At 43.9% G+C, this 22,709-nt stretch overlaps 2 protein-coding genes across 3 annotated transcripts; both read right to left on the minus strand.

Moving 5' to 3' along the window:
* Nucleotides 1-457: 457 nt before the first annotated feature.
* Nucleotides 458-6,821, minus strand: TAPBPL (TAP binding protein like). Its single transcript, XM_033923782.1, has 6 exons — nucleotides 6,557-6,821; nucleotides 5,137-5,373; nucleotides 2,143-2,415; nucleotides 1,596-1,934; nucleotides 885-1,211; nucleotides 458-651 (listed from the first exon to the last, which is right to left on the minus strand). Exons 1-6 carry the CDS (start codon nucleotides 6,642-6,644, stop codon nucleotides 500-502), a joined length of 1,416 nt encoding a protein of 471 aa, XP_033779673.1. The 5' UTR covers nucleotides 6,645-6,821; the 3' UTR covers nucleotides 458-499.
* A 583-nt stretch (nucleotides 6,822-7,404) lies between these two features.
* LOC117349856 (CD27 antigen-like) lies at nucleotides 7,405-14,345 on the minus strand. Of its 2 annotated transcripts, none has more exons than XM_033923488.1 (6): nucleotides 13,160-14,345; nucleotides 12,430-12,558; nucleotides 12,221-12,343; nucleotides 10,929-10,985; nucleotides 10,656-10,690; nucleotides 7,405-8,642 (listed from the first exon to the last, which is right to left on the minus strand). In XM_033923488.1, the coding sequence occupies exons 1-6, from the start codon at nucleotides 13,287-13,289 to the stop codon at nucleotides 8,418-8,420; spliced, it is 699 nt and encodes a 232-aa protein (XP_033779379.1). In that variant the 5' UTR covers nucleotides 13,290-14,345; the 3' UTR covers nucleotides 7,405-8,417. The 2 variants fall into 2 exon arrangements, with proteins under 2 accessions (XP_033779379.1, XP_033779378.1); XM_033923487.1 differs by having other exon boundaries at nucleotides 7,410-8,642; nucleotides 10,656-10,787; nucleotides 13,160-14,334.
* Between the last annotated feature and the right edge of the window lie 8,364 nt (nucleotides 14,346-22,709).

A 22,709-nucleotide genomic window follows, 5' to 3' on the forward strand; every position in this document is an offset into this window, starting at 1 on the left:
TCCCCACAAGTCCATGATCTGAGCCATATACAAGAGAGGAGGCAGCAGAAATACCAATTGCAGAGACAGAACTTCACCAGCTAGGGAGGGAGAGGCAGGAATAGTGTGAGGAGCCCAGAGAAGGAAGAATATTGAGAAAGAGAGGCAAAATGAAGTACCAAAATCTTTTCCATTTGTGTAACTCCATCACCTCTAGATTGAGGAAAAGAGATCTGCTGTTGTACCCTGGCTGCTTTTACTGTGTAACCCCATTCTAAAGATGTGGAATAAATGGGGTGATGTGGCAGGGGGTGGGAGTAGATAAGGTATCATTAGGGTGTGACATTATAGGAGGAGTGAAATGGAAAGGAGGCAAGGAGAGAAATTACACTGGGGTTTAGTGGATGTTTTTAAAGCTACAAATTAATGGTATTAATATAAAAATCTAATTTCTATTTAATAAATTAAGCTCTAGTGGTAAGGCACATATTAATTATCTTTAATTTTACCACAAATAAAGTTAAGGCTCCTTTTTCTCATCCACTGCTTTTTGCCTCCCGCATTGGCTCCGGCCTTCATCTCTCCTTTTCGTGTTTAAAAAACAGCAGATTGCAACGAAGAAGATGATGGTTGCAATGGAGGCTCCAGCAAGGCCAACAGGTGACTCCACATCTGCTTGATAAAGACAAGTGCAGTTAGTGGTGTGTGTGATGTCAGCATGTCTGACTCAGAAATATGCACCGGGTGTGTGGAGGGAAGATTAGCTTAGTTCCAGTTGTATATATGTGTGTGAGAGAGACAGGGATAGGGGGTTGTTCCAGAGAAGATTAAGAAACCAAGTGAGTAGAAAATGTGTGATTGGCTTTCTGGACCCTGAGAAAGCTGCTTCAAGCTGAAGTGATTACCTGCAGGGTCCAGTTGCAGGCTGGCAGTGATTGGCACATCCAGGGACTGATGAGATACACTGCAGATGTAGGTTGTTGCTCTCTCCTCTGGAGAAGGGACTTTCACATTGACAGTGGAGCTAATGGTGAATGTACCATCTCGGTTTTCCCGATGACTAGTTGAATATGATTCAGAGATCTCGAAGAGTTTGCCCTCATTCCCTGGAACCTTCTGGGCCCACGTCACATGGACATCCAGTGGGTAATAATTACTTATTTCACACGTCAGTAGGCTCGTAGACCTCTCTTCATGGGACAGTGTTGAATACAGTTTCACTTTTGGAGGTTCTGGATAATTCAAAAGAAACTCGGATAAGAAATTAATGAACAATTTAATAGACTCATGCTATGACTATTTTGGCATCTTCAGCTTTTGAACTCAACAGAATCTCTTACCATGACTTTCTTTGCACACTCAATCTATAAGTACTAAGTATGATCTGCCATGAGCTATTTATGTTATCAGTCCTTTGCCACCATGATAGGATCTCCTGCCATGGCTGTCTCTGACACCTCAGTCCATGATCCCCATCATAGGATTTTCTGCCGTGGCTGTCTCTGCCCCCTCAGTCCTTTGACACCATGATAGGATTTCCTACCAGTCTCTGACATCTCCCCCACCCCATAGACAGGATTTCTGTTAAAAAGAGGAACAGCACAGTTTTAGCTTACCTATGACCCGCACCTGTATGATCTGCTGAGCATGATAGTGGGTTGTTGATACCATACAAATGTAAGCTCCTTCATCTCTTACAGTAAACTCTTCTATAATCAGAGAGGCATCTCCAGAGTCCTGTAGTTTTTGGGTGTCCATCCATGGGCCAGAAGACTCCCTGTTGACTTTTGTTCCTGGCTGGTAAAGATAAATACTCCGTCCATTGCCCTTGTGCTGTATCCACCACTCTACAGAGACAGCTTCTGCGGTAGATACCTTCACCCCACAGTCTAGTCTACCTGAGCTTCCAAGTCGGGTGCTTATAGATGGGGTGTGCGTGAAGACAGCAAACGCAACTAGGCAGAGAGAAAAAAACATGAAAACCAGAAAAATACTGCACAGATTGAATTCCACACTTTTTTCATATACATTTCAAGCAAAACAGTTTGTCTGAAGGTGGAAGCAAGTGACCACACATTTATTCTCATGACAAGTTTCAATGTGGTAAAAAGTAAGCACAGTCTTTGTCCCAGATTAGCATCTGAAAATACAAAGATCAGCTACCTGTCATCACAGGAACTTTCAGTCTGGGATGCAACTGGTCTCCTTCAACACTGTTCTTCTGGTATGGGGGGGGTTTCATCACTGTGGTGACACTGAAACTGTCCCCGGAGATGTGAATGCTACTAACGAAACAGGCTGTGTTCTCTTCCTGTCCAGATCCTGTCTTTCCCTCCTCTTTGTAAGGAAAATACTGACTGATTTCACAGGACACTTCCTGCCCATTGCAGTCAGCATGGAGCAGTACCTCAGACTCAGGAATCTCCACATCTGTAACTGGAAAAGAACAAGGCTTTATCAATAATGAGTGAGTCTTCATTTAGGACTGATGAACTCTGAAAATGTTGGGTCTCCATGCTGCTATCAGAGGGCTCCTGCTCTGTCTGGACATCCCTCTCTCAGATGGATTTGGACTTTATATGCATTTCTCACTTTTTCTAAATCTGAACTCAAGATGATTTACAAAGGCAAGTATCACTTTGGCCCCACTATCTAACGTTCTTCTCGTCGGTCTTCACAAGCGAGGACACGTCCAATATACCGGACTCAGAGGAGCTCATGAGTGGGGAGCAGGCCGAAAAATTGGGGCATATAGAGGTAAGTTGGGAGGTTGTCCTCAAACAGATTGACAGGTTAAAAAGCGGCAAATCACCGGGACCGGACAGGATCCACCCAAGGGTTCTAAAGGAACTAAGACAGGAAATAGCGGCCGCAATCCAGCATGTTTGCAACCTATCCTTGACAACTGGAGAGGTACCAGAGGACTGGAAACTGGCAAATGTCACACCTATCTTTAAGAAGGGATCGAGAGGTGACCCCGGGAACTACAGGCCGGTGAGCCTGTCTTCAGTTATAGGGAAGATGGTGGAAGCAATGATCAAGGACAGCATTTGCGAGCACATCGAGAAAAATGGCCTACTGCGGACAAGCCAGCACGGATTCTGTAAGGGAAGGTCGTGCCTGACAAACCTTCTGTACTTCTTTGAGGGAATAAGCAGTCAGGTGGACAAAGGGGAACCCATGGACATCATTTACCTCGATTTTCAAAAGGCCTTTGACAAGGTGCCACATGAAAGGCTGCTTAGGAAACTGTGGAACCACGGGGTGGGCGGGGATGTACACAGATGGATCAAGCACTGGTTGTCAGGTAGACTACAGAGGGTCGGAGTAAAGGTCCAATATTCTGACTGGCGGGGAGTCACGAGCGGTGTGCCACAAGGATCGGTGCTGGGGCCGCTGCTCTTCAACATATTTATCAATGACCTGGAAAAGGAGGCAAAGTGTGAGGTTATAAAATTTGCAGACGATACCAAACTCTGCGCCAGAGTTAGGACCAGGGAGGAGTGTGAGGAACTGCAAAGGGACCTCGATAAGCTGGAGGACTGGGCAAACAAATGGCAAATGCGCTTCAACGTAGATAAATGCAAGGTCATGCACATAGGGAAAAAGAACCCGTTGTTCGAGTATAAAATGGGGGGGGGGGATTGCTGGGAGACACCGGACTTGAGAGAGACTTGGGTGTGCTAGTGGATCCATCCATGAAACCATCCGCACAGTGTGCAGCAGCCTCAAAGAAAGCCAACAGGATGCTGGGCATCATCAAGAGGGGCATAACAACCAGGACGCGGGAAGTCATCATGCCGCTGTATCGAGCGATGGTGCGCCCACATCTGGAATACTGCGTTCAATATTGGTCGCCGCACCTCAAGAAGGACATGGCAGTTCTTGAGAGAGTCCAAAGGAGGGCAACGAAACTGGTAAGAGGGCTGGAAAACTGCCCATATGCCGAGAGGCTGGATAAACTGGGGCTCTTCTCTATGGAAAAGAGGAGGCTCAGGGGGGATATGATAGAGACCTTCAAAATACTTAGGGGCATAGAGATGGTGGACAGGGACAGGTTCTTCAGACTAAAAGGGACGACAGGTACGAGGGGGCACTCAGAGAAACTGAAGGGAGATAGGTTCAAATCAAATGCAAGGAAGTTTTTCTTCACCCAAAGGGTCGTGGACAAATGGAATGCGCTCCCGGAGGAAGTGATCCGGCAGAGTACAGTACAGGGATTCAAACAGGGATTGGACAGATTCCTGAGGGAAAAGGGGATCGTGGGGTACTGAGGGAGGTGCTGGGGTGTTGCATAAGTATAGACAGCTCACCAGGTCGTGCAGGTGCAAGGCCGGAGGGTTAGGACATTGATGGGAAGATAGGACTTCGATGAGAAACCTAGGGAGCAAGGGGGCCCCTTCTGGTGATTCAGGCAGGTCATGACCTGTTGGGCCGCGGCGGGGGCGGACTGCTGGGCGGGATGGACCTGTGGTCTGACCCGGCAGAGGCACTGCTTATGTTCTTATGTTATGTTCTTAATCTAGTTGTATCTGAAGCAATGGAGGATGACATGACTTGAGACAGAGTATCACAGAGCAGCAGCAATTTAACCACGGTTTCCCAGGTCCACAACCCACTTCTCTAACCATGTTTTCATTGTACTGTTCACTAACCAGGAGTGTCCAATTGGATTGAGGGTTTCTGGACAGAGCAAGTACCCTTTATGAAAAGCTGAAGGAGTAGCTGTAGTTTATATGACTGTACTAAGTTTCTCTCAGCAATGCTGGCAACAACATCCTTACAGGAAGAAAAAATGATCTTTTTACCCAATATCTTGGATTTTAATGGATCACCACCAGAGACTTCAGTGGTATCACCCTCCTAAGCAAGTCATTAACCCCCATTGACTTCAATGGTATCATCCTCAGAGTCCTAACCATGTCATTCGCCCCCAGACTTCAATGGTATTGTCCTCCCAATCATGTCACATTCTGGAAGCTAATTATTTGTTTATGCTTGTCTGATTTTATTTGTTTTATAGAATTTTATATATACAATTATATAAACTGTTTAGGTTTAAACGGTATAGAAATTTTTAAAATAAATCAATGAATCCTTAATATTGTCTATGTAATGGGCAGAATTTTAGGCAAATTAGCACTCCCTTGTTTTTACCTGTGGCCTCAAAGATCATGGCTTCATTGTCCTCTGGTTGTGATTGGAAGTCTGTGAAACCATCCAGGGACTCATGCTCAGGGACACTCACATTCCTGAAAACCAGAAGAGCTTTCTCCCGAGTAAAGCCACCAGGAAACATACCACTGTGCCCAGTGCTCTCCGATACATAGATACAATCCAGAACAAGGTCCACTGTTCTCTGCATCTGGGAGGAAGGAGTGATGTCTACAGACCCTTCAGAAGAAGAAAGTTTGTAAATCTTATCAAAAAGGGAACGATTCCTGATTTATCCATGTCTTCCCGGTTCCTATTTTTAATTTTACCCATCTTTCCCCTCCTTTGCTTATCTGGCCAGCCTGTTTAATCTTTGGTTTGGAGTCTCAGAATCTGTGTCTTTCTTCCGTAAACTGCTAAAAACTTTTTTATTCGCTAAACATTTTGAAAACTAACTCTTGTATTTCAGTTTATTTTTTTTAATTTATTGTTAACCGCGTCGAGCTTCCTTTGGTTGAAGACCCAGTATATAAGGTGCCTGTACCATCTGGGGTCCAGGCAGAAAGCCTCGCCATAGGGCCCCCCTCCACTGCGAAATGAGAATGCTGTAATCAATGATCCAGCCAATTACTGCCATGTTAAAACCACAACAGTAATCCACATCTCATTACTAAATGTCAACTTTTCTGTCAGTGCCCGAGCAGTGATTGGCTTAAGACACTGACAGGAAGGGCAAACAGGCTGTGCTATTTTTGGGTAGGCCTCTTCTCCTTTCTCGACCCCTGAAAAATATACCCAGTATCTAGTGTGCCCTCCACTAGCCCTGATGACTAGTGACACACCTCAAAACCCATCCCTTAAATAAGTCAGGAGCCATTAAGTTCATCAGTTTCCACATGGAGTCTGGGTGAGGGCTCGGGGTGGGTACGACTAGACACCAGGGCTTCTTTTTTGTCAGTCAAGTTGGGGAAGCTCAGGTAGGTGGGTGGTAAGAACAGAGGGGTGCCACTAGACACCAGGGATTTTTTTTAGGGGGTGGAGGGACATGGGATCCATGCATAAAGCAATCTAGGGCAGGATTGTCTGGTTGGAGGTAGAGAGAAGGGGTGCTGCTAGATATCCTCTCCTCTCAACCAACCTTTCAAGGTTGTCCCAGACCTGATGAATAGATTCTCAAGCTAAACACTCATCAAAAACATTGTTTCTGCATGGTTGTGGGATGGTTAAGGACTACAGTACTAGTATTTTAATGCAGTCTACCTGCGGCAATGGTAGCCATGCGAGTTAACCTCCACACAGCTAGTAATGGCCATGGAAAAGGCAAGTAGAACCATTTATGCATGGGCCCAGTGTCTATTTGTGTCTGTCATCTTACACCAACCCACAGCCTCTCTAGATGAGTTTCCATATTTTCTTTACTCACCAGTGCAGAGAGACTGCCAGAGACAGAAGCAGAGAGAGACTATGAGCGAGCCCTGGCTCCCTGCTCTCATGCTGGAGCGTAATCCCATGCCCTGCTCACTCTCCCCCACAGAGACAGATGGCAAGAGATGGCAGAGACTCTGTTCATTTCCTTTCACTTTGTTGAGGGGCAGAGAGAGGGATATGCATTGTGCACTGCATTCACTTTCGTTTTCAGTAGTCTTGCATCGAAATGGTGGAATGAGAGCAAGTCTCAGGAGTGATGCCACCTGTTATACTTTGCTGCCCCCTGCAGGAAAAAGGCTGCACAAAATTAACTTCATCGAAAGTTACACAATCACTTCAGCACTACGGCAAGAGAGCGCAGGAACAGTGCTGAAAAGTAGCCCTGGAATGCTCAGAACTAATGGCATTTAAATGATATGTGCGATGGAAGCACACTAACAAAATGCAAAGTAGGTGAAAGGCACGTGCATTTCTTTCATGTGCTTAGGGTTACCATATTTGGAGCCTCACAAACCCCCAGTTATGCCTCAAGTCCCGCCCTCAACCCCACCCCCTCATCTCCCCTGAGTAGTTCCAGCCACATCTAGAGGGCCTTGAGCATGCGCAGATGCTCAGAGGCCTTCCAGATGCAGCCGAAGCTCGTTGGGGCTTTCCAAAACCCGACAAACTGCGGGTTTTGGAAAGTCCGGCCAGGAACCTGAGCAGTCCTCTAAAAAGAGGACAGGTCCGGGTTTTCCTGAACGTCTGGCAACCCTACATGCGCTGATACCAGCCCAGAACAACACATTTCTCTGGTGTGCATATTCTGTGATGGTTACGCACCATGTGTACATAACGTATGCATGCCATAAAGTGAGGAAATAGTGCTGTAAATGTTGAGAGTTTTATAAGACTTGTTACTGCTTTGCATCGATCGTTCCACAGAGAGGTAGTATATCAAAGCCAGGACCTTTATGATGCCACCTGGGCATCCCCTTGTCTACAGAGGCCTACCTTAATACGCCAAACACAAATGAAATGATTAGAGACACATGACAAGCACACACAGCTCTTCTGTTGCTTTGGAGCCGCTTAGTCAGTAATTGTGTGGGAATTCACCTTGCGTTGCTTTATTTATTTGTAGTAACAGGAGTTCAGCAAAGGGTTAGGACAGGGTTGTACATTTTATCCTATTTTTCACCTGGGAAACAGATTGCTCCAATGGAAATAAGTCACTGGTGCAACACTTCAGCAAACAACAAGTGAGATGTGTTTTTATTCTCTGTGAAGTCACATGAGGAAGGATGTGCTCTTCGATGTTCATATTTCAGTACAGAGCACTTCAAAGCAAAATAAAATTAAGCTCAGGCCCATAAAACCCTGGTTCGGAGCTCTTTCACGCTTGCATTGTTTCATGTCTGCGCACTGCAGGACAGAGTAGACTTTGTCCGTGAGATCACAAGACAGGAGAAAGAATAAAACTAAGTCATCTTGTGAGTTTAGACATTTTGTAGACTTACGTGTTAGCTAAAACACTGTATATGTCCGTAAAATAATGACTGAGAACAGTCTCGGTTCCCTTGTTCTCCTTGTATAAAAAAACCTGTCCATATATTCTTAAATGTCAAATCGATTCGATGTTTTATAACATTTAAAAGAACGGAACCCCTCACCTCCCTCTAGTTTTCCCTGAAGGCCAGAGGTCCTGTCAGCAGTTACAGAATAAAATCAGGCTTGACCTGAGGAACAAGATTCTAGCCTGCAAAAGCTTGTTAGAAATGTTTATACTTCTTATATGGCCTTAGGTTAGTCCAAGAAAGAAGAGCCTTTTGAAGACTGATTATACCTCAGATTTCAGAGGAACATGATTCATATAACTAACGTGTGGCTGTATGGTGTAGGCGTGTGTGTTTCTCATGTCCGGGGTTATCTGTCCTGGGGGTCTGAGGTTTCCAGTTCCCACTCTGGCTTGCGGTACTCCTCCTGGACTGGGGCATTCCCTTCTTCTTCTTCAGAACAGTGACACAGTGAATCTGTTTCTTGTGCCTGTAGTATTTTAGGGAGGGGTCTTTCGTTTGGGAAGCCAGACCCTGTACAGAGCCCTGGAAGAAAAAACAGAAGATTCATGTATCTGATAGACCACCTTTTTGTGGTACAGTCACAGTGGTTTACATTTATTTCGTACAGACATTTTCTCTGTCCATGGAGGGTTAAGTGACTGAACCCAATCCCCCAGGTTCTAAGGCCACTGCGATATTAGGCTGGAGGCAGAAGACAAGAGAGAAAGGCAAGAAACAGGCAGAGATGAAGGAGAGAAACAGACTGCTGTAAATTTAAAATTCCATGGGCATTTCTTATGTACGTGTGTTGATGCCACATACTTATTTATCTTCACTTTGTGTGCAGACATTTCTGGCGTCTTAGGTGGAACGTAGGGGGAGTTACAGAAATGTGTACATTGGCATTTGTGCATTTGGGGGGATGGCTCTCAATGTATGTTATGGATTGAAGTGCCGATGGGTAAATAGCTTGTACAGGGTGTCCACAAAGTCTCTTTACAATTTCAAAAAATTACTAAAAAGGCAATTGATAAGATATGTGAAATCAAATTTGTCCTTTGTACTCAGTCGTTATCAAAGTTTGTAATCACATTGCATTTGGGTATTTCAGGTGCCCTGTTGATGAAAGAGAGAGAGGCTGTTGAATAACCCCCCCCAAAAAAAAAAATTAAAAAAATGGCTACTCCTCAAGAAAAGGCTCAATGTGTATCGTGGTTTCTTGAAACAAAATCGGATATGCAGATTCAGCAAAACTACAGGACTCAGTGTGGAAAACATCCACCGTCACGTCCGTCAATTCGTGCATGGCACAAGAAATCTGGGGAAGACAGGGACGACAAAAAATATCGGAGGAAAACATCGATCGTCTAAGACAATCCTTTGCTCATTCTCCTTCAAAATCCATCCATGTGTATTAAATGAGGTGTATTAAATGAGGCAAAAAACCCTTCAATATCTCCTCCTCATTTTGTCATAATTTCCACAGATTTGTCTATTCATTTGTTTTTTTTAATAAAATCTTGAAATTGTAGAGACTTGGTGGACACCCTGTATATTTTCAATGCAGCACTGAAAATATGTATAATTTTGAACATAAACCTTTTCTATCTTTAAAATTATAAGGCAGGTTTGCCGTTAAATATTGACCCCGGTGAGAAGAGAATGAGGACACATCCCCTTACAGAAATGAGCCTCCTATTATCGCCGGTGGGGAAGTGTTGCAGAAAGAGAGGCGAGGAGAAGGAGCAGAGACGCCAGCGAGGAGAAGAGACTTAGGCGCAACCTGAAAGCAGTTAGCCGGCACTGGCGTGCCTCCTCCTCGCTGGAATCTTCTGAGGCACACAGTTTTCAATACGCTACGATAAAGGGTATGAAATGGCTTCCTTATGACAGAGTTCGGTGGAATGGAAAATGGTTATTCAACCTTTCAAATAGTAGCTTACCGGGAACGCTTTAGGGATGGCACAACTATTTTTCACTCAATGAACAATTAAGCTTTGAAATTTGTGGTCAGAAAATATGGTGAGAGCAGTTCAAATTCTTTTTAAACCCAGATATGTTAAGTTTCTGGAGGAAAAGTCCATAAATCATTAAAGGCCATGTAATTTTAAGGTAACCTTCGCTTCTCCCTGAATGGAACAAGGAATGGAACTGCTGTTTGGGATCTTGGAAACAGAATGTTGGGCTTGATGGACCAGTGTGGCATTTATTCTGTTCTTATGATTTTATACAAAAAAAAAAAATCTGATGTCGTTCAGTGATGTGACAAAAGCACCACAAAAATACTTTCAACACTTATGGAGCAAACCTGATATACCATGAAAAGTACTCAGGAACCCTGTCTGTGAAATGGAAACAGCAAGTGGGAAACCAGAAGAAGCGGATCCCTACACAGAAATGATGGACAGACCACAGATTAGTCATTGGACCCAATGGAGGCATTAGGGGCTTTGTCATTCTTCCCTCCCTGAGACAGCTGATCTCCCCAAGCCTTTGCTTGCTTTCAGGCTAACACCAGACATGGGAGGGGGAACTGGAGTGGTGGAAGTGACTGACCTGCTTTTCCTGCCTTGTCTCTCTGACACCCTCTCCTGTGAAGGATGCACACAAAAGTTATTAAGAAGGCCAGAGACAGAAAACCAGCCATTAACAGTACTAGTTCATCCTGACTTCTGGGAGGCTTCTCACCTACACGAGAGAGAACATTACATCAGGTGAGAAAAAGAGGTACAGGAACAACCCCCGTGTGCATACATTTTTCTCCTGCCCCCCCCATCATGTACTTCAAAGGCAATCAGGACGGTTTTCTCGTACACGTCGTATACTTACTTTTCTGAACGGGCCAGGTGTGTTGCTCTTTCTCAGTGGCTGTGGGCACACCAGCATCTGTAACCATTAGAAACAAACCCCAACAGTTTAGTGAATCTGCAAATGTGAGGGGGGGGGTTCTTATTTTATTTCTCTCTCTCATGTTCCATTATTTGATCATAGAAACATGACGGCAGATAAAGGCCAAATGGCCCATCTTTTAATCTATAGCAGCCTCTTTTGCTTCTTACTCTATTTCATATTTGTGGTTCGTAGACAACTATTTTGGGGCATTTCAGAGGCAGATCCAAGTAATGTCCAGCACTGACCAGGCAAGGTTAGCACTTATTGTCCTTTTTAAAAACCCAGATATTCAATGCTGGCTGCCAGAAAACTCAGCACTGGTAGCGTTTGATCACCCCACTACCAGCCGTACCTCAATGGAAAACTACTTTGAAAGCTCAGGCTTGTAGGTGGTATATGAGAAAAATAAATAATGACAACGACAATGATCATAAACTAAACATTGACATAACCAGAACTATAAAACAAACATGAATATAAGGAAAATATCTACTGTGAGAGCTCAAATATGAACCATCAACATCAGCATCTTCCCGTTGATTGCAATTTTGTGAATGTCTCTAGCCACCCATGCCCGCAAAAGAGGTCCCTATGTTATCCTGATGTATATTCCTTTCTCCCACATTAGCCACCAGTGTACCTTGTCCCTCCTGAGAGGATTAGAGCCCAGTATAACCGAATCCAGATGTGCTTTATTTAAAAATTTATATTCTGTATATTAACTATACGGTTTACAAAGATTACAATCTTAAACAGGCTAAACACCACGTACAGACACAATTGCAAACAGCTCTCATAAAAAAACTAATGCGCTGACAATTGAGTTTTTAGCATTTTCTTAAAATTCATCCTCCCAGCACAGTATCGCAAAATTCCAGGCAACGCATTCCAAAGCTTGGCACCTGCCACAGACAGCATCGCTGCACCAATTCTAACATGAGAGATTGACATCTTGCCCTATACTCAGTTTCGTATGATTTCCTGATCTCAAACACCTTCTGGGCCGATAAATTAAAAAACAACCCTGTAAGACAAGCAGAGAAACACGGTGGTTTCTCATGTACCATGTCTCTGTGACCACCCTAATATCGGGGTGTACCTGTTCCTCGGTTGCTTTTACGTCTAGGACATTATTTCTCATTTTATGAGATTTGTGTACAAGGCTTTCCAGATGTTCCTGTTCCCCTTTCTCTGGATTTGGTCTTAACTTCAAGAGTGAATGATTTTACCTGGTGTACTGGCAGGTATGTCTGTGATACAGCGTGTGCACCCCTCATCCCAGCATCTCTTTCCAGCTATGCATAAACACTGGGAATCCGTTGTCAAGTTACAATGCCTCTTATAGATGAATTCTGAAAAGAGAAGCGTCAAATGACCATCTTAAGACATCCCTCCTGTCTCTGAACTTTCTTTGGAAGTTCAGAGTTTGCTCACTTACGGTTCACACACTGTCGGCAGGATTCGCACTGGTATTTGGTGTTCCACTCAGGATTATATTCAATTTCCTGCAGACAAGAACGGCAGAGAGTGTCCTTGGTAGAAGTACAGCGGCTTTGCATGTGTGTCCCTGTAAGAGAGAGGGAAGGAGAACGACAGAGAGACAAAGAGAAAAATATAAATAAGGAGCCCAAGATCAGTGGGGGTGGGAGGAAACAGATTAATCATGCACCCAGGCAGAAGCCCTAAGGCTGTCTCACACCCTCCATCTCTCTCTAAGAAGCCCTGCACACTTCCACAAAGATTATGTATTCACTTCATAAATATCGATATCCTGATTCTCATATAAAAGGTGTCGCACTCTACAGGGACCCCAAGGGATGGTGCTTGTCTCCCGGACAAATTATACTTAACCTCTGAGTGCCAAAGAGTTTTCCAGGTAGTTTCTCTTTTGAATAAATTACATAAAATGACAGACTTCTAAGTCTTCCAAAAAGTGTTGAATACAAATCCTTGATATGTGTAACGTTTAATGTTAGGATCTTAAGGGATTGCCTAATATATATATATATATTTTTGTTGTTGTTGTTAAATTGTGAATTCCCAGAGATTAGTGGGTTTCTTCATAGAAGTCCATCTTGGACCTGAATAGGGATTAGATTAGAAAAAGGGAAGTGAAAGGAAATTTCCCACGGAGAGATTTCAGCCTAGGAACAGGACTATTCACTTACCCGCTGGACACCTGGAGCAGCAGTGCCCTGTCCACGCATACTGATTTGGGGAGCAGACCAGACCAGAGGCAGAAGACAGCCAGAGAGAAGCCACCAGCTGCAGAGTGAGGAGAAGGCTGGCTGTCTTCATGACACGGCTGCTGGAAGTCACAGTGGCCTCGCTGGCTCCTTGTTTTTATGAAAGACCCTCACATAGTTCAGATCTTACTCATCACTTTGCTTAGATGATTCATCTCCTGACATTTGATCTCAAAGGGTGCAGGCTCCAAGCTCAAATTATATACTAGAAAAAGTCACAGATTTAAGAGCATAAGAACATCAAAATAGCCATACTGGGTCAGTATTCTGCATCCAAAAGTGGCCAATCCAGTTTACAAGTACCTGGCAGAATCCCAAAGAGTAGCAAGATTAAATGTTACCAATCCCAGGGATAAGTGGTGGCTTCCCTGTACTTATCTTAGTAGTAGTTTATGGACTTTTCCTCCATGAATTTGTTCAAACCTTCTTTAAACCCAGATATGCTAACCACTGTCACCACATCCTCTAGTAACAACTTCCAGCGCTGAACTGTTCATGGAGTGAAAAAATATTTGCTTCTGTTTCTTGTAGACATTTATTTATTTTAAAATAATTGTATTCCATTCTGTCAACATTTCTAAGAACTTCATGGCGTTGCCTGTAGGGTTTTGTAGATCCCGTCTCAGATCCTGCCTAGCCTCTTAAGCCTTTCCTCATATGAGAGGAGTTCCATCCCCTTAATCATTTTTCTCACCCTTCTTTGTAAGTTTTCTCATTCCACTCTATCTTTTTTGAGCTATAACAGCCAGTGATACAGAAACCCTTTCTCTGTCACAGACGTCTGAAAAACATCACAGCAACAGCGCGAAGTTCTCTGAATTTATGGGCCAAAGGCCCCTACATGGCCAGAGCTAATCTGGAGCAGTGCATGACCTCAGTCTCCTCCCCCCCAGTTACCAGAAGTCTGTGAGGGGAAGCAGGGGTCCCAGGTCCCGGAATCAGTCACATGTAGAAATGCTGAAGCTGATAAACTTCTCAGATTAACTCATCTGAGTTCAGAAATTCTCATTTCTCTTAGATTCATATCAATACCGGCACTACAGAACCAGCCTTACCCTGCCAGCCTTCAGGAGACTTGATTGGTGTAAGAGTTTGGACAAGTGAAAATGATTCAAATATACAAGAGAAGCAAATGATAACAGTCATAATAATAATAAAAGAAACATAGAAACAGGATGGCAGATAAAGGCCACGTGGCCCGTCCAGTCTGCCCACCCCACGCTTTCTTGAATAAAGACAACACAATGCATGAGAGGCATCCCGGGTCCAGGGCTAGACACAGTTTTCCCTGCTCAGTCTAGGAGAAAATGTTTTCCTGCTTCTAATTCTTCCTACGGAGTCTGGCTTCCTGGGGTTTCCAGTTCATTTTTTTTCTGTATTCGAGGTTCTGTCTATGTCACTGATGCTGTGTTCTGTTAGTTCTGTGTAGGGATCTGACTCTATCCAGCCTTTTCTCTTTGCTCTATAGAAGAAAAATTGGGGTTCGGGGGGGCCAGTGAAAACTGTGTAGTGCTAATTCACTACAGTATCTCTCCAAGCAGCCAAGATGAACCCATGGATTGCCCAAATGATTCTCGAGGCCCCCACTTACCTCGACTTCAGAAAAACACTCAAAACTTACCTATTCAGCAAACAAGACCCGTAACACCCCCCTCCGGCATCACCTGGCCCCACCTCTAACCCATTCCCCCCCTTTATTGATTGCTTTCTTCCCTCTCTCCTACCCACTTTCTTCCCTCTCTCCTACCCACTTCCTTCTTTAGCCAAGTTCGGCTAAAGGTGTTGTAAATCCAATAAATTGTTGTAAATCGGCATGTCAATGCGGATCCTAATGTAATTGTTGTGAACCGCCTAGAACTCGATGGGTATGGCGGTATATAAGAATAAAATCATTATTATTATTTATATGGGTGTCCTTGTCGGATTAAAAAACCCCTCGTTGAGCGATTTTAAAAGCTAAGTGCTTGCTATTTATATGCTTGATAAAATGGTATAAATATATTGGTAATGGTAGAAGAAACCTTAAACCAAGTTAAAATAAGAAAATATAAATAATATTGGATCAGATATTTGAAGCTCTAGGACTATGAGAGTAATCGAGCCTGGGTGGTATCGCTGAGGTCCCGGGAAATTGACAACCTTGAGCTTTGGAAATATAGAGAGAAGATTTAATGGCCATTTCTTAGGTAGCACTGTTGCAATGCGAATTCGGGCTCTTAGCTTTCTTCCTGTTATGCCCTGACAGACAGCTGAGAGGCAAGCAGGCAACGAGGCGATGAGACTGCAAGCGCTTCCCGCACCGTGGTTTTAGGTGAGCGTGTTTTGTCTTCCACGCACTGATAATATACAATTACAGTACTCATCCGATATTTGCGGGTTTTCAACATTTGTGGTCACTCCGAGGACGTAACCCCCGCAAATTTCGGGGGAGTACTGTAAATGCTCCGACGCTCAAAGAATTCCTATGCTAAAACCTCTAGCACCGTTTAGCAAAACCCAGTGGGTTTTTTTTTTCCAGGATTTTGTGTTGGGTCATAGTGGACCTGCTAGTGATGGGTGTTTGTGTGGCGAGCGGTAAGGGGACGTGCCCATTGGGGGATAGCGTTTTTATTGGGGTTCTGTCCCATTCTGTTAAGTTTTGTGTTCACAATATAACAAAACTTATATATTTGTTTATTAAAATTTATAACCCACTTATTAAAAGCAAATATGAATAAACTAGGAATTAAATAAGACTTCTCTTCCATTCAGGAGAATTGATAGAATGATGCCGTCAAACAATTGTAATGTTAGTTTTATTGGGGGAGCTTAGGAGGCAAGTCTTAGTTTATTTTTGACTTCCTTGGTCTCATAGTGTGTGTGTGGGGTTAACATTACCCAAACTAAGGGAGTGGAATGCAAAAGTCTTAGGCCTAGATTCACTAAACTTACCCATCTGAATCGTTGTTGGGCGATTCTTGGCTGAGTTTTGCTGAGTGACCGATTCACTACAGATTCTACATGCAAATGATTTGATCAGACGCACGCCCTATAGCGATCAAAACGCATGCAGAGCATCCTAAACTAAACTTGATTTTATAGACCGGGTCTTCTTGTTGTTTATTGATGCAATTTACCTTTCATACGCTGAGAGATTGGAGAAACTGGGTTTCTTTTCCCTGGAGAAGAGGAGACTTAGAGGGGATATGATAGAGACTTATAAGATCATGAAGGGCATAGAGAGAGTAGAGAGGGACAGATTCTTCAAACTTTCAGAACATAAAAAAACAAGAGGGCATTCGGAAAAGTTGAAAGAGGACAGATTCAAAACGAATGCTAGGAAGTTCTTCTTTACCCAACGTGTGGTGGACACCTGGAATGCGTTTCCAGAGAGCGTAATAGGGCAGAGTACGGTACTGGGGTTTAAGAAAGGATTGGACAATTTCCTGCTGGAAAAGGGTATAGAGGGGTATAGATAGAGGATTACTGCACAGGTCCTGGACCTGTTGGGCCGCCGTGTGAGCGGACTGCTGGGCACAATGGACCTCAGGTCCGACCCAGCAGAAGCATTGCTTATGTTCTTAGTGGGCAGGGTATATTCCCCGCACGTCATTGGCGGCAAAGCACAAGCGAGCTCAAAAGAAAGGGGGAGGGGTGGCTGCTGTTTACTTTTGTTGGCCCTATGAGTTGGACATTTTGAAAAAGGAATTTGTGATCGACGCAGTGAATTATTTTGTGTTGCCAGATTATCAAACAGAACACACTTTAAACCCACGGGCTCACAATGTGAATTTTACAGAATATATAAAAAAGGAATTCTTACACATATGTAAAGATATTTTACAGTTTTATTTTTTATTTTGATGGTTATTTTATATGGGCTTGTAACCTCGATACTTGAGATTTCAGGGCGGAAGAGGGCAGTCACTTCTTTTCAGATCGGCAAACCCAATTGGTGTTTCTTCTTCTGCTTAGTGAATCGATGGCTTCCTACTTTTGCATGCCATTTCTCCTCATTTGCATCGGTGGATCGGATCAGGTAGGAGATTTGATCGGCATCAGTTTAGTGAATCGGGTCGGGGTCGGTGAACAGGATCGGAAGGTTAAGTGAATCTAGGCCTTGGTCAGAGTGACATGACGAATGGGAGGAGTGAGGAATGGGGGGGGGTGGCTGATGGAGGCCTCCTGGGGGAGAGAGATGAAGGGAAAATGATGATAACGGGGGTTGGAGAGGCAGAAATGACTACAGGCCGAAGAAAGGAGAAAGAGGAGTGGAAATTAAACACTTACACAGGCCCTAAAGCACTCTCTCCATTGCCCCAGGCACAAATGAATACCTGTATGTAATATGCAAACTGCTTTGTTTGTAATTCCGTCCCTTTCCAATGGCAGATGCAAGTCAGGCCATCATTGGTGCTGATGGGACATGCATGTGTGCTTGGGTGCTGCACGTGCGGCCTGGACGTCTCCCACGCCAGCTTCACATTGCCCGTTTCAGAAATGGAGTTTCAGCTGCCACCTAGTGGTGCATTTTCACTTTTAAAAAATTCTTTTATGTCTGGAAGTTGGATCATACAAATTGCTTTTCTAAAGACTTCTGGATATATTTAGCCAGCTGGGCACCATGCAAAAATTAATATAAAATGTGTTAGCATCAGGAGAACAATTTTCAAACCAATAAGCTATGCATCTAAACTGTGCTCCTTTTGCTGGCCAAAACTATACAATAATGTATCCTAAGAACATAAGAAAAGGCTTACTGGGTCAGACCAATGGTCCCAGTAGCCATCCTCATGGTGGCTAATCCAGATCATCAGTACTTGGCAAAAACCCAAAGAGTAGCAACATTCCATGCTACTGATCCAGGGCAAGCAATGGCTTCCCTATGTCTTTCTCAATAACAGACTATGGACTTTTCCTCCAGGAACTTGTCCAAACCTTTCATAAAACCAGCTAAGCTATCCGCTCTTACCACATTCTCTGGCAAGGCATTTCAGAGCTTAACTATTTCCTCCAATTGGTTTTAAAAGTATTTCCCTGTAACTTCCTCGAGTCTTTGTAATTTTTGACAGAGTGAAAAATCAATCCACTTGTACCCGTTCTACTCCACTCAGGATTTTGTAGACTTCAATCCTATCTCCCCTCAGCCATCTCTTTTCCAAGCTGAAGATCCAAAACCATTTTAGTCTCTCTCATACGAGAGGAGTTCCATCCCCTTTATCATCTTGGTCGCTCTTCTTTTAACCTTTTCTAGTGCCGCTATATCTTTCTTGAGATAAGGAGACCAGAATTAAACGCAATCCTCCAGGAGCGATACAGGGGGGCATTATAACATTCTTGGTCTTGTTAATCATCCCTTTTTTAAATAATTCCTAGCATCCTGTTTGCTTTTTTGGCCACCGCCGCACATTGGGAAGAAGGTTTCATCGTATTGTCTACGATGACACCCAGATCCTTTGCGCTAATCCCCAAGGTGGACCCTAGCATCCGATAACTGATTCAGGTTATTCTTCCCAATGTGCATCACTTTGCATTTGTCCACATTAAATTTCATCTGCCATTTGGACACCCAGTCTTCCAATTTCCTAACGTCTGTCTGCAATTTTTCACAATCCGCATCCGTTTTAACAACTTTGGACAGTTTAGTGTCATCTGCAAATTTAATCACCTCACTCGTCGTTCCAATTTCCAGATCATTTATAAATAAGTTAAATAGCACCGGTCCCAGTACAGACCCCTGTGGCACTCCACTGTTTACTCTCCTCCATTGAGAAAAATACCATTTAACCCTACCCTCTGTTTTCTATCCGATAACCAATTCCTAATCCACAACTGAACCTATCCCATGTCACTTTAATTTTCTCAGGCGTGTCACATGAGGAATTTTATCAAAAGCTTTCTGAAAATCTAGATACACTGTATCAACCGGTTCACCTTTATCCACATGTTTATTCACGTCTTCAAAGAAGTCAAGCAAATTTGTGAAACAAGATCTCCCTTGGCTGAATTCAAGCTGACTCCGTCTCATTAAATCATGTTTGTCTAGGTGTTCCACAATTTTATTTTTTATAATTGTTTCTACCATTTTGCCCGGCACTGAAGTGAGACTTACCGGTCTGTAATTTCCCGGATCTTCCCTGGAGTCCTTTTTAAAATCGGCGTAACATCGGCCACCCTCTAATCTTCAGGTACTACAGACTATTTTAGTGACAGGTTACAGATCACTAACAGCAGGTCAGCTATTTCATGTTTGAGCTCTTTTAGTACCTTGGGATGTATACCATCCGGTCCTGGCGATTTATCACTTTTTAACTTGTCAATTTGGCTCAGTACATCTTCCAGATGTACCGAGATTTCTTTCAGTTCCTCCGCATCATCACCCTTGAAAACCATTTCCGGTTCAGGTAGATCTCTTACATCTTCTTCTGTAAAGACCGAAGCAAAGAATTCATTCAGTCTTTCCGCTATGGTCTTATCTTCCTTGAGCGCCCCTTTTGCTCCTTGGTCATCCAACAGTCCCACAGATTCCCTCACAGGTTATGAGTTTTTGCCTCTTTGGCAAGTTTCTCTTCATATTCTTTCATAGTTTTCTTAACTTGCCAGTGCTCATGTCTCTTCTTATTTTCTTCATTCGGATCCTTTTTACATTCTTTAAAGGATGTATTTTTGGCTCTAATAGCCTTTTAGTTGGATTGCAAGGAGCAATACTCATAGGTTAGGGAGGAGAAAGAGTGTGTGTACACAAGTTATCTTACACTTCTCAGTCCCTGACCTTTATAACTCGTGTGGTTTATTGGAAGCATCAGTGAGCAAGAATAGTGTCTCTTTACAAATCAGCTTAAGGTATGTGCACTAAATCCACCCTGTATCTTGGAGAAATGCAGGTGATTTCTTCAGATCTAAAGTTCTTACGGGCGCTAAAAGAAAAAACTAATAGCAGAACATAGTCATGTAATCTGTCTGAAGTGCTTTTATCGACACAATAGATTTTAAAAAGCTTTGTTACAACTTTGGTAAGTATAAGAAGGCGTTCCTGACTGATTAAGCGTAAGTGGAAGTTCACTCACCTAATGGTGGATATTCATACAGTGAATAAAGAGGAAGGGCTTCTGGCAGCTGTGATGGAGGCATGTTATGAATTTAGGAAAACTGCCAAATAACCGTATATAGCTGCAGAATACAGGACATGATGTGGCACCCACCAATGAGCCTTCTCCGCAATAGCAATGCACTCCCCGAAAGGCTTTGCTCAGAACAAGAGAGACATCCTCACAAGGACTAACCCCAGGACTTGCTTATCTTCTCCTACACCAGCTGAGATCCATCCTCCTTTATAACTCCAAGTGCAGCTTTTCTTTCATTCATTCCTTTATCCCCTATGGGGCTCACAATCAAAACTTAAACACGTCTAAAATCCCACCCAAGACAAGTCGTCCAAGTGCCGATAATCAAACCGATTTTCTGAGCGTGTTGCATGATTCTTTAGGCCTCTGAATCCCGCTATGTGCCCAGAGCTGAAAGGGGTGTATCTGGAGGAGTGGCTAGGGTGGTATTTGGGCAGGATGTGGCTGACCTAGTTGTCCTGTAGGGATGATGTGAGTTAGACGATGTAAAAACAGGTCTAAGAACCCAAAAGGTGTCCAAAGAGAACAGATAACCACTGCAGAGACTCCCACACACTCCCCCAGTATTCACTGACCTCCTCACACATCCACAAAGATCGGAATAAAAAGGTACATAGCTGTCTCTGAAACATCAGCACCTGCTATGGGAAAGCCTAATAGAACTGCATAGTCTGGGGGGTGGGCTAGAGAGCCATAGAGAGGAGGACCCAGGCCCATAAGCTCTAACCACTACATTTATGGTGGAACATATGTGTCCCTCAATGCCCCCCCCCAACCCTACTTTACTGCCATATAGGTCTATTGGGGTTGTAGACAGGTGAGTATAGTGGGTTTTGGGGGGGCTCACCATAACCTATAAGGGAGTTGTGGTGAGATGGTTATGTAGAAGTTCACGCCCCACTGCTCTGTTGCCATGTCTGGGTGGCCAGTCCATTACAAGATTGGCCTCTCCCATGTGGTATAAAGATGGATGTACTTGCAGTCTGGAAGAATAGCCTGGACATCCAGATAGACAAAAAAAAATAAAATTCTAGATGTATTTTTCTACAATGGGCATTTTCCCCACTGCTGACTTTGGGCATCTGGCACCATACATCCGAATCAGACTTAGACGTTTATTTTGATTATGCCCCTCCACGCATCTGTTAAGGTGTTATAATGTACATTGTGTCAACCCTGCTAGAATACGAGTTTCTCCTACTGTAATTGTTAGGGGACATTCAATGAAGTTACATGTAAATACGAGGGGGGGTTGGTAAATGACTAGTTAATCTCTGAAACTCGTTGCCCGAGGATGTGGTAACAGCAGTTAGCGATCTGGGTTTATAAAAGATTTGGACAAGTCACGGCTTGACCTGGGATCGGAAGCACTGAATGCTGGTACTAGTTGGGTCTCTGCCTGGATTGGCCACTATTGAAAAGAGGATATTGGGCTAAATGGACCTCTAGTCTGACCCTTTTTCTGTTCTTATGGGCTCAATGCTCGTTTTACCCACCGATCTTTAGCTGATTTTTCAGCTGAGTCTATTCAGCCAGGTTTTGAGCTGAAAATTGACTGCTTAGGCTCTTTCTCTTAACCTAGATTCAATGCTAACTGGATAAGTCATACAGTCACCCTGGAAACTTCCTGAAGCCATCCATCTTTTAAATGTATATACCTCCTGCTTTTAGGGATGTAAACATAAGAACAGCCACAGTCGGTCAGACCGAAGGTCCACCTAGCCCAGTCTCCTGTTTCCAATCCAGCCCCATCCAGACATGTCCTTGTCTGGGGAAATCCAGATGTCTGGTAACCCTAAGCCTAGGAGTTGATATTCAAAGCCAGTTAACCTTGCCTGGTTAGTTGCTGCTGGGGCAGCCCCTGAGGGAATATTCAGTGGCACCCAGATTACCCCATTGAATATCCCCTCTCACATCTAAAGCCCAAATTGGCTATTGTGTGGGAAGTCTACAGGCCCATTTTTGTCTGCTTTGACTTAACCGGTTAAGGGCCAGCCATCCACACATCCAGTGGTGTCTTGGTGGAGGCGCTAGTACCTCTCTGCTCCCCCTCCCTCCAGCCTGACTCCCCTTTGAAATCACTTCCGACGTCAGAGGGAAAGCCAACACCAGCGCAAGCAGGAGGCTGGAGAGAAAAGAGGCCGTGAGTGTGATGTGGGAGTTGTGGAAGCAGCAGGGGGCGCCACTGCCCCAGGTACCTCCTTACCCTCACTACCCAGACATAATTTTGGTGGCAGTTAAAGAAACAGTTGACTATTAGGCCAATAGAGTACATTTGTATAAACATAGAGGTTTAACCGGTTAACTGCTGGTTAGCTTGCTGCACATCTGGAAATTGACCCCTGAATAGATTTTTCTATCACAAAATA

The sequence above is a fragment of the Geotrypetes seraphini genome, chromosome 16, assembly GCF_902459505.1.
Source record: "Geotrypetes seraphini chromosome 16, aGeoSer1.1, whole genome shotgun sequence".
In the NCBI taxonomy this organism is placed as follows: Eukaryota; Metazoa; Chordata; class Amphibia; order Gymnophiona; family Dermophiidae; genus Geotrypetes; species Geotrypetes seraphini.